Source organism: Nomascus leucogenys, chromosome 7b (genome assembly GCF_006542625.1).
Source record: "Nomascus leucogenys isolate Asia chromosome 7b, Asia_NLE_v1, whole genome shotgun sequence".
NCBI classification, from domain to species: Eukaryota; Metazoa; Chordata; class Mammalia; order Primates; family Hylobatidae; genus Nomascus; species Nomascus leucogenys.
In genome coordinates, this window is record NC_044387.1 from 70,335,826 (window position 1) to 70,349,029 (window position 13,204).

The following is a 13,204-nucleotide window of genomic DNA, read 5'->3' on the forward strand; positions in this document are numbered from 1 at the left end:
AGCAAAAATCAGGAAAATGAACAAGCATCATATCTATCTATTTCTTCAGTGTTTTACAAGAGATTTTTGAGTAGCATGTTTTCCTAACATGATTTGGAGAGCTTCAATCTCAACAGCTGAATAAAGTCAAGTATCACATAGAAACTTGGGAAAATGTGAATAAGCAAAAAGAAAATAAAAATCTCCCCTAATTTTATTACCCTGATATTTTAGTAATAATTGCAAACCCTTCAATGCTTCCTGTAGTCCAGCATTTAGGGCAGTATTCTAATCCTTTTTATATGTTTTACCTGATTTATTCTTCAAAACAAGTATGTAGGTACTTACTATTATGATGCTCATTGTATAAATGAAGAAACTAAGACATTTAGGGGTTAAGTAGTATACAGTTCAGATTATTCCAGCTAGAAACGGGTGGGGTCAGGATTCAAATTCAGGCAGTGGGACTTCAGGAACCATATTACTATTTTATACTGATTCCATTTGACATGATTAGCATATGGAATACATTTCATTCCTTTTCTCTGTTTAAGTGTACATAAATGCATGCAAAATTTTATACTATTGTTTTACACTAATGTATCATGGAGATCTTTCTTTACAAATGTACAAAGGTGCACATTGTTATTTTGACCCATTACATAGAATTCCATGTTATTTTGGCCCATTACATAGAAATTCATTGTATAGATGTTGACATACTGATCGCTTATTTAACAGTGTTCTTCTGTGGGATATATTTGTTGGTTTTGCTTTTTTATTGTTTATAAACAAGGATGAAAATCTTTGAACATTCGTATTTGTGCACCTGTATTTCCTTGTGTTACTATAAATGCCTAGAAATTAAAATGTTGGTTCAAAAGTTATATAAATCTTACATAAATTTCTAGAATTTTAAAACATTTGCCCAGAAAGAAGCATGGTCTATGAAAGAGGAGACTCTTCAGAGGCTCACATTTGGCACATAGTAGGCACTCAATAAATAGTAAAGAAATAACTAATGATAGGATCTATTAATTTGACTGTCACTCATGTGGTCATGCCCACGGAGTTGGCCAAAGGACTGAGGTATCCCTTAAGTTGTATCAAGAGAAAATAGAGAGACATGAGTATGCAGTCAGTTTTATAAAATTCCATTTGAAATTCTAGAAGTTTTTTTTTTTTTTTTGAGACAGAGTCTCGCTGTCGCCCAGGCTGGAGTGCAGTGGCGCGATCTCGGCTCACTGCAGGCTCTGCCCCCTGGTGGTTCACGCCATTCTCCTGCCTCAGCCTCCCGAGTAGCTGGGACTACAGGCGCCCGCCACCTCGCCCGGCTAATTTTTTGTATTTTTAGTAGAGACGGGGTTTCACTGTGTTAGCCACGATGGCCTCGATCTCCTGACCTCGTGATCCGCCCACCTCGGCCTCCCAACATGCTGGGATTACAGGCATGAGCCACCGCACCCGGCCTAGAACGTTTTTATATATCACCAAGAATGGGATCAAATTTCATTGATCAGGCATAATTTCCTTTGCTTTCTAATATCTGGTCCATGGATAAGTGTTATTTAATCGCCAAGTTAGAACTAATTATGTATTTTCAATTGTTCCTAATGAAAGATTCTAATGGAAGTAGACCATTCAACCACTGAAGCAAAATATTTTACAGACATTAAGATGAAATGGCAGTTGCTTCACACAAATGTGAAATGCCATGAGGGATTCTATCATTATTTTATAATATCCTCATTCTCTTATGAAATTGATCAGAACAACCTAAACATGAATTGTCATGTAACACAGGAAACTCACTGATCACAAAACTGGGCAAAGAAGTCCAGGCTCACTTGCCTAAATTACAGAATGTATTTACTGAAATGCAGTTGTCATACCTCCAAATGCACCAAATAATATCAACTAAAAATTAGCACTAGTAAATAAGTGATTAATAAATGCATTTTGTTGATGGGAAATTAAAATTTAGGATGAACCCATATCTATCATCATCATAAAAAGTATTTTAATGTAGGGCAATCTTTGAATTTAGAATTCAAAGGTACATTGAAGAACTTTACTTTCTTAAACTCATATTGAAATTGTGAAAGTATTCAATTGTGTTTTCCCACCACAGGTCAAAAATAGACAAGTTTAGAAAAGGGAAGAAATCATATATTTAAAAGACTTGGTCATATTCATGTTTTGCTCAAGGAAATTTCTTTTGTTGGTCCAATATTTCAATAGTCATCCCAAAAATATTATAGTCATATTAACAATCAGTATTTTTCAAGGCATCTTCAGGATAATTATAAGTTGTTTATATACAACTTTTCTCACAGGGGTCTCTTTAACTTCAACAAAAACCTTTTGGGAGTTTCATGAAGAGTTGAGTCATTCATACTAATTAGTCCTAGAGCCTGTCCCTGCATTGTTAACAATCTCATACATAATTTCCCAACTGATTATATTATATTTTCTTCTGCTTATATTCTCATTGCTGTTTCCTTATCTTCATTATGTGGTGAACTCGATTTCAAAAAAAATTTTGGTCTAATGACATTCTATTTGTCTAGTTAAGCACGGGTTTCCAAAAATCCTTAGTCACCACCTCCCAAAGCACTTATTTATCTTTCCCCCTGCATTCCCATCACACTTTTAACATTAATGAAATGAAGCTAACTGTTAAAGTAGGAAACAAGTTACCACCATCAACTAGCTATAAATAAAGACAAGGCAGCCCAGGTGTATTGAAGTTCAGGCTTTATATGCCCTGGGCTGTCACTGGAAGTACATGCACTTGCTCTTAATTTCAAAGGATGTTGATCTTCCTCATTAAGCAGGACATGTTTTCATTAAAAATGGGAAGTTAGGGTGTCAAGGGAGCTTTATCTTCTACCAGTTGCAGAAGAAACAATTCTTCGGAAAATAGTCAACTCTCTTGAGAAAGACATTATACTGAAAGATATCATACCTGATCAGATTTATTAATAAGTGCTTCACTTGTCCCTAAAACATTATTATTCTGCCATGGCTTACCAGCCTCATCTAAAGATACTGAAAACGATTTTCAAATCAGTTAACTTTTTCAGTTAGTAAAAGCTGACTTGAAATTCTAAACAATTTGGCTAAATTGCTATATTAACTACTGTTTTAGGAGCTACCAATTTGCTAGACAAATTTGGATCTTGAGTTAAAATGGGTAACTCAATGGCAGAAAAGAAATTTATAAAAACTAGTAAATTTCCAATATAATAATTTCTTTTCCTTTGTAATTAATGTCTTCCCTTATCATGGGTATAACCAAACCTTTAGTATTAAGGCTGTGTATATATTTCACTCTTTCAAATTTGAGTATTGTATTACACTTAAGCCAAGAAAGTGGTTACCCTGAGCATGGATCTTCTAGTGTTAAGGACATAGTTCACAACTTAAATGTTGGAAGACCCATAAAGTTCTTCGTAGCCTTGCCAGCATTTCCTCAACTAACTTATAGCTGTGCCAATTACCCCAAATTTCTGACCATGTTATAATATCAGTGAATTATTGTAAAACAAGCTACTGAAAAATATATTTTAGCAGAGAAGTCTGTAAGTGTAAATGTTCTTAGAAAATATGTGCTGAAGGGCTTAGAGGTTCTGTCTATAGCTCCAGGGCCAACTATTGTGTATGTAATTTTAAAGTTATCTTGAAGACAGTGATGCTATTTCATGCAATAATTCAGAAAAGGAAATGACCCATCTCCAGACACTTTTGGAAAGCAGAGACAATGCTCAGAATTCCTGTGTTCAAACTATGTTCTGTAGAACCAGCGTCACCTTCTGTTAGAAAAAGACTAACCTTTAATTATTAGATTTAGAAAGGAAAATTATAACTTACTCTGCTCCATAATTGCTGCAGATGAGTTATTAAAATTCTACACTTATGTAATATTATCATAAATTATGGCATTTTTTTCTCAGGAAAGCCACAAATTGGATTCAAGCTTATGCACTGTAAAACCCAGATGGTTTACTTAACTACTCAGACATCCTCCAGTTCAAAAGTTAATTGAACTGAAAACAAAAATTTTGATAACTGATATGCTTTGAGGAACTCAAGCAGAACAATAAATTAGCTTCATGTATGGGGTGTTAACAGAAAAACTTGAGAGACCATGACAATTGGTCAGGGAATATTGGCAAAGTAGAAGAAAATATATATTTTGTATAGGTTAGTTAATTATACATTACCTGGACTCCTCAAAGTGCTGTTGCTTTGCTGTCTCCATTTTTTTACTCATTGGTTCAATAATAGTCATGATTTTATCCAATTTAACTTGTCCTGAAATTTTGTTAAAGTTTTAATTGCATACTATTAGTTTTCAAGTTCTAAATGCATTTTTCGAATTCAATTGCAAATCACAGATTTTTAATAACAAGAGCTATAATCTTTTAAAATGTTACTAACACAGAGATACTAAAAATCACAGTTGAGTAGTTTCCTTTACTCCATGCTACTCAGATGCTTTGCAATTACTAAACTTTAGGACTGAAAATTATAGTGCAAATGAACTACATATATCAGAAAGGAGATTGCTCTCAGAGAAATGGCTGCAACAGCATAGCATATACCGATGAATACAAACAGCCTCATTTATACATATCAGTATTATTATAATCATTATCATCACAAAGCTTAGTTCTTACAGAAGGGGCTGCTATTTTAAAATAATTTGGCAAATCTCTCGTTCCTATAAATAGGAACACAAAGTGCTCCAGAAATCTCATTATTTGATAGAGTAAGACTAACATCCACAAAAGGCAAAGGTTCTACTTTTTTAAAAATCTAATTCTTCAAGTCTAAAGAGAAATTTACATAAGTATTTTTAAAATACTCATTACTTTCTATTGTCCACAGATAATGGGACCAATATATAGTTTGAAATATTATAACAAAAATATTATCAGGTAACTATTGAGCACCTTCTAGCTACTAGCTCAGATATATTATTAATAAAAGATGCAGAACACATGAGACAAAACCCTCTGCTTTAGAAAATTACAGGCTAGTTGGATCTCAATGTCATCAAAAAGAAGAGCATACTAGACTGAATTATGTAATGTATATTCAAAATGTACGTTCAGAGAACATAAAACTTTTGTAGAAATGGAAAACAGAATATTAATATTGATTAACTACAGTCGGCCTTCGGTGTCCTCGGGTTCTGCATCTGCAGATTCAACCAACCACAGATTGACAATATTCAGAAAAAAAAAATTTAAAAATACAATACAATAATATAAATTTAAAAACAATATAGTATGAAAGCTATTTGCATAGTTTACATAGCATTTTGTATTATAAGTAATCTAGAGATGGTTTAAAGTATACGAGAAGAAATTGATGCCAATCATTTTGACACTACTCCACAAGACAAAGAGGGAACCCTAATTCATTCTATGAAGCCAGCATCACCCTACTAACAAAACCAGGAAAGGACATAACTAAAAAGAAAACTACAGACTGATATCCCTGATGAACATAGATGCTAAAATCCTTAACAAAATACTAGCTAACTGAATCCAACAACATATCTAAAAGATAATCCACCATGATCAAGTGGGTTTCATACCAGGGATGCAGGGATGGTTTAACATATGCAAGTCAATAAATGTGATACACCACATACACAGAATTGAAAACAAAAATCACATGATCATCTCAATAGATGCAGAAAAAGCATTTGATGAAATCCAGCACCTCTTTATGATTAAAACTCCCAGAAAAATCAGCATACAAGGGACATACCTCAATGTAATAAAAGCCATCTATGACAAACCCACAGCCGACATAATACTGAATGGGGAAAAGTTGAAAGCATTCCCTCTGAGAACTGGAACAAGACAAGAATGCCCACTCTTACCATTCCTCTTCAATATAATACTGGAAGTCCTAGCCAGAGCAATCAGACAAGAGAAAGAAATAAAGGACAACCAAATCTCTAAAGAGGAAGTCAAACTGTCACTGTTTGCTGAAGATACTTTCATTTACCTTGAAAACTCTAAAGACTCCTCCAGAAAGTTCCTAGAACTGATAAAAAAAAATTCAGCAAAGTTTCCGGATACAGGATTAATGTACACAAATCAGTAGCTCTTCCATACACCAACAGAGCCCAAGCAGAAAATCAAATCAAAAACTCAACCCCTTTTACAATAGCTGCAAACAAAAAATAAAATACTTAGGAATATACCTAACCAAGGAGGCAAAAGACTTCTACAAGGAAAACTACAAAACACTGCTGAAAGAAATCATACATGACACGAAAAATGGAAACACATGCCATGCTCATGGATGGGTAGAATCAATATTGTGAAAATGACCGTACTGCCAAAAGCAATCTACAAATACAACACAATCCCCATCAAACTACCACCATCATTCTTCACAGAACTTTTTAAAAAATAATTCTAAAATTTATATGGAACCAAAAAGAGCCTGCATAACCAAAGCAAGACTAAGCAAAAAGAACAAATCTGGAGGCATCAGACTACCTGATTTCAAACTATACTATAAGGCCATAGTCACCAAAACAGCATGGTACTGGTATAAAAATAGGCATATAAACCAATGGAACAGAAGAGAGAACCCAGAAATAAACCCTAATATTTACAGCCATCTGATCTTCAACAAAGCAAACAAAAACAAAGTGGGGAAAGGACACCCTTTTCAACAAATGGTGCTGGGATAATTGGCTAGCCACATTTAGGAGAATAAAACTGGATCCTCATCTTTCACCTTATACAAAAATCAACTCAAGGTGGATGAAGGGCTTAAATCTAAGACCTGAAACTATAAAAATTCTAGAAGACAACAGTGGAAAAGCCCTTCTAGACATTGGCTTAGGCAAGGATTTCATGACCGAGAACCCAAAAGCAAATGCAATAAAAGCAAAGATAAGGACACACGCACACGTATGTTTATTATGACACTGTTCACAATAGCAAAGACTTGGAACCAACCTAAATGCCCATCAGTGATAGACTGGATAAAGAAAGTGTGGTACATATACACCACGGAATACTATGCAGCCAGAAAAAGGAATGAGTTCATGTCCTTTGTAGGGACATGGATGAAGCTGGAAAACATCATCTGCAGCAAATTAACACAGGAACAGAAAACCAAACACTGCATGTTCTCACTCATAAGTGGGAGTTGAACAATAAGAACACATGGACACAGGGAGGGGAACATCACACTCTGGGGCCTGTGGGGGGTGGGAGAACATTAGGAGAGATAATGTAGATGACGGGTTTACAGGTTCAGCAAACCACCATGGCACATGTATACCTATGTAATAAACCTGCACATTCTGCACATGTACCCTAGAACTTAAAGTATAACAATAAAAAATAAAAATTAAAAAAAGATAAATATTTGGGACTTAATTAACTACAGAACTTTTGCTGTGCAAAAGTAACAGTCAGCAGAGTAAACAGACAACCCACAGAGTGGGAGAAAATCTTCACAATCTATGCATCTGACAAAGGATTAACATCCAGAATCTGCAACAAACTCAAACAAATCAATAAGAAAAAAGCACAAAATCCCATCAAAAAGTGGGCTAAGGACCTGAATAGACAATTCTCAAAAGAAGATATGCAAATGCCCAACAAACATATGAAAAAATGCTCAACATCACTAATGATCAGGGAAATGCAAATCAAAACCACAATGTGCAAGAACAGCCATATCAAAAAATTAAAAACAGCAGATGCTGGCATGGATGCAGTGATCAGGGAACACTTCTACACTGCTAGTGGGAATGTAAACTAGTACAGCCAGTATGGAAAACAGTGTGGGGATTCCTTAAAGAACTAAAAGTAGAACTACAGTTTGATCCAGCAATCTCACTACTGGCTATCTACCCAAAGGAAAAGAAGTCATCATACAAAAAAGATACTTGCACATGCATGTTTATAGCAGCACAATTCGCAATTGTAAAGACATAGAACCAACTCAAATGCCCATGAATCAATGAGTGGATAAAGAAATTGGTGTATGCATATATATATACACACACAATGGAATATTACTCAGCCATAAAAAGAAATGAATTAACGGCATTTGCAGCAACCTGGATGAGATTGGAGACTATTATTCTAAGAGAAGTAACTCAGGAAAGGAAAACCAAACATCATATGTTCTCACTGATATGTGGGAGCTAAGACATGTGGATGCAAAGGCGTAAGAATGATACAATGGACTCTGGGGACTTGGGGGGAAAGGTGGGAGGGGGATGAGAGATAAAAGACTACAAATAGGGTGCAGTGTATACTGCTCGGGTGATGGGTGCACCAAAATCTCACAAATCACCACTAAAGAACTTAACATGTAACCAAATACCACCAGTACCCCAATAACATATAGAAAAAGTAAATAAATTTTAAAAAATAAAATATATGGGAAAATGTGCATAGATTATGTGCAAATACATACTACACATCTTATCAGGGACTTGGGCATTCTCGGATCTTGGAATGATGGAGGTAGGGGAAGTCCTGCAACCAGTTCCCCAAGGATACTGAGCAAAGGCTGTATTTATAAGGTACCAGTATTGGTTAGCATTCCTTGTGAATTATCTCATGTAAGCTTCAACAGTTTTGTTCTGTTTTTGTTTTTGTTTTTGTAAAGTACTGTGATTAGTCCGTTTACTCAGAGAAGCAACTTTCCCAAGATCCTTTAACCTGGAAGGTACAGAGCCAGGACTCCATTCTTTTTCACTGTGCCCTACACTGCCCTCTGGAACTTGTGGGGCTTCAGGGGATTCATCAGTAAAAGTGGGTAATTTCTGGCTTGTTTACTTCAGAAGGTAACTATAAAGTTCAGAGGACACACTTTATATAAAGACATGTGGTATGTTAAGTGATATCATATTAAGGTAAAGGAGAATTTTTAAGTTTGAGTCTTAAAAATAGAAACATTAAAATATTTGCCATATGCCAAGTGTGCTAATTGCTATATATGGATTATCATGTTTTATTCTTAGAGACATCCCATAGATTAAGTACTATTACTATCTCCATTTTACAGATGAGGAAATGAAAGCAGAGGTGTGATTATTTTCCCCAAGATTAGACCATTAGCAATAGGTAGAGATGATATTCAAACCCAGGCAGATAGCCCCTGGAACCTGAATTCTTAATCACTCTGATGCTCAATATGCCTGTTTGTTTATTGTACTTATTTATAGAGTATCTACTTAGTAAAAATTGCTATGCTAACTCCTGGGAAGGGAGCAGTGTAGAATATAATGGTTAATAAAGCACTATTGCTACCTTCAATGGACAGCATAACAGTGAAAATCACTGCAGAAAAGTGAAGGAGGAAAAGGATGGGGCAAAGGTGATGAAAAGTGCAATCTGGAGATATAAAGAGGGAAATTTTACAGCAATGGTAAAGAAATTAACCTTGCAATGAAAGAAAGACAATCATAGAAGCTAAAGAAAGCATTAGGATTTAGTGAAATTTTTGTTGTTGTTTTATTTTTCAAGGCAGGAGGTTTTCAAGTCAGATAGGAAAGGAGCCAATATAGATCAAGAGATTACAGATACTCACATCTGAATACACTTGGAATTTGAATACGTGAGCAGGGAACAGGTTCACTGCATACCTAGGAAGGATATGATGAAGTTCACAAGTGAAGGTATTATTTAAGGGTAATATTATTTTGAAAGCAACATTATGAAAATAAATTTTCACTAATGAGGAATTCACGCTTGTAAAAATACACATCTATGCATAAAACATACATATATGTGTATCTTGGTTTATTTATTTGCAAATGCACAGGAAAGATATGGAAGAATGTATACTACAGCAGAGACAATTAGTACTCACAAAATTATCCATGTGCTCCCCTATATTTTCCATACCCCTTTAAAATTACTTTGAGGACATGTAATTAGACTCCGACCAATGAGATGTGAGTACATGAGGTGTGAGCCACTACCAGACCTGGGCCGAAGCCCACTCTTTCCCTGCCACAGTGCCCCAGGAAGCCTGTGCACCAAATGGCAGAGCTATAAGGTAAACTGTTTATCACACTGTAATTGATGTAGGGGGAAAATAAGTCTTTATGAAACATGAAGTGACAGAGAATCTAGGGTTCATTTGTTACTCAACAGAGCGCAACCTTTCTTGTCTAATATTTACACCAAACTAAGACCATCAACAGTATCTATCTTTGGAAGGAAGTGGAAAATGTAGTATTGTTAGCACTTTCCCTTTCAATCCTGTATATGTATGTATTTTTTAAATCTTTATAATAAGCTTGTGTTAATACAATAATTAAGAAAAAGATATGTCTCTTTTACAGGAAAAAAATTGTTAAATACTTTGGGTATAATCCATTTAATTGCTAAACTAAAAGCCCTCTATAGACCATTTAGCTAAGTCATATTAGGACTGCATCCAACATACAAAATAAATGCAGATACACTCTTTAAAAAGTAGTATATAGAGTTAAAGGAGATCTCTAAAAAGGCAATTAAAACATATGAAAATCTAACATCGCTGCAGATAAACCTTTAGATGGCAAATGAGACTTAGTGTGTGACTTTAGGCCAATTATAACATCTCTGAATTTCTAACTATTGCTTATGTAAAATCTAGTAGCTAAACCAATTCCACCAAACTAGAATTTCAATTCTGAAATATAAATTATAAATAACTTCTGATTAGAACACTTATTCAAAGAGAGACCAAAAGGGAGACCAGGGCAAAAAAACAGAGGTAAAGTGATGAATTCTTAGAGGTTTTACAGTGAAGTTAAGCAAAAGGAATGTAAGGCATTAAAACTGCCAACTTAGGTATGAGCTGACAGGCAAAAAAGAAAAATAACAACAAAAACTCTCAACCAAAAGACTCTAGCCTCTAACACTACTTACTAAGTGCTCCTCAAAGTCCAGCTGGAATTATTCATTCACCTGAGCTCAATCATTTGTTCACCTGAAATAAATCATCCATTCAATTTCATTCACTTCTGACAATTTTGCCTTTCTCCTTCATGGGCTCATTTTGCTTTGACCACCTCCAGCTATTGTGTGTTCCCCAAAGCTATTTCTTTCCTTGGCTACCTTCTAACCCTTTACTTGAATGATATGGTCCATGACCTTGGATATATTTAGCACTTCAATGTCCACAAATCCGTATATCTTGCTTAGACCACTCTTGAGATCCAAATTTGAATAGCCAACTATCTCTATCTCAATCAACATGTCCCTCTCACACATAATGACACTACTGTCCATCCATATGCCTGAAAGTCATCTCCACTATTCACTCTCCCTCAATCCCCTAATAGAGTCATTAAATCCCTTCCATCCTTTCCCACTCATACTCTCTCAATTCAGACCCTTATCATCTTTCATCTGGCACATTAGCAGCTTCTCCACTTGGATTCCTGCATCCAACCATGAAACTCTAACCCGTCCTCCATACTTTCCATAAATAATCTTTCATTTCCAAATTATGGAATTTTAAATTATCATTGTGTTATTGTTTTCTAATTTAACATCACAGTAGTCAGAGAACAGGTTTTGTATCATTCTAATTGTCTGAAATTTGTTGACTTCTACTTTATATACCATTGTGTAGTCAGTTTTCATAATGCTCCATATTTGTCTGAAAATAATGTATATTATTTAATTCTTAGGAGCAATGTCTTATATCTACCTGATAAGTCAACTTGTTAATTTAATTGTTCCCCATTTTGCTAGTCATTTCAAGACTCAGCACAAGGGATATTCTCTAATCTATCTTAACATTGAAACAATTTGCAGCACTCATTGTTTGGTTGGCCCACCATCCCTTTACTAATCTGTAAACTCTCTGATCATGTGGACTGGGACTTATTTCCCTTGAATCCTCAGCACTTCCTTATAATACCCAGCTCATTTAATAAACATTTGTTATAAGAATCAATAAATAAAACATTTAATACCTCTTATTCAGTTACATAGATTTTTCAGCATCACTTTTATGTTTGCCAGGGCCATGAATTAATTTCTTTCCATTACTTTCTTGGATACTGTAGATACTATATACATACTTCCTTCCACTAATTCCCACTGCTCTCCTGACCTTCATAAAGAATCCCTATTTCTCCCCCTCCTTCCACAAAAAAAAAAAAAAAAAAAAAAAGCAGCATCTGTATTTCAGGTTGTAAAAAATCATCTATGTTAAATAGTTAAACTGAACCAATGTGTTACTGGAAACTAGGTTTCTAGAATTAAAAGCTCAAACAAATTGGAAATTCAGTGTCAGAAAAGGGAGTGTATTCCTCATCACAGATATCTGTTAGCAGAAAATTTCAGAAGAACATTGTAGAGTGGATTTTATGTTGTGAAAATAGTTGGGCTAGAAGAGCTTTAAGATCTCTTCTACACAAAGACTTACTACTATGAAAGTGCTTCAGGTTGGTAAAATCGTTTTCATTCAAACAATGAGAGATTTTATATTTTGTACACTGAATAATTATAAAATGGTTTTCTCACCTTTCTCTCTTTTTAAGACCCACTATTTAAATTTTATTTAATTTCATATGAATTATAATGAAACTTACAAATTTTAAAGTTTCAAATTTATAGACAGATTCATTAGTCAAGAATGACAGATTGCAATTTACTTACATTTCACATTCTAGTGTGTGGGCTGGGTAGATGTCATATAATTTTCTACTGTTGGAATTTCAAGCACGTGTGTTATATAGAATGCCAATTCCTCACTAGACTGTGAACTCTGACGGTTTCTTGAGGACAGACATTGTGTTTTTATGCATCCATCCATTTATTCAATCATTCATTCAACAAATCTTTATTGAAAACCTACAATGTGACAGGCAGTCTGCTAGGCACTAGGAATGCAAAAAAGAACCTGGAGATTATGAAGTCAACATTCTTAGGAATGAAATTAACTACAAATAATTACATAATTCCAAATACAGTGCTATGAAACTTTATTTTCATTATTTCATGAATTTGAAATAAGGAATGAAATGTACCTTTCAGCTTTTGTAATTGGGAGGTCACTGGACAATTTAATGGAAGTAGAAGCAAGATTTATTTGGGTTGAAGGAATAATGTTATTGGAGGTAATAAATATAGACTCCCTTTTCGGGAGGTATGTGGTTTGAAGAAACAGAAAGCAATGAAATGATCACCACAGAAACACAAGTTTGAGAAAGTAAATT

General features: G+C 34.7%; 1 protein-coding gene across 2 annotated transcripts in view; it reads right to left on the reverse strand.

Annotated features, from left to right (window-relative positions):
* IQCM (IQ motif containing M) overlaps positions 1–13,204 on the reverse strand; it is a 474,519-nt gene that overhangs the window by 339,632 nt on the left and 121,683 nt on the right. For both annotated transcript variants that reach the window (XM_030816223.1, XM_030816224.1), the window contains one exon: positions 4,206–4,296. In XM_030816223.1, coding sequence (XP_030672083.1) covers positions 4,206–4,296 — 91 coding nt within the window. The remainder of the gene's footprint in view (positions 1–4,205; positions 4,297–13,204) is intronic.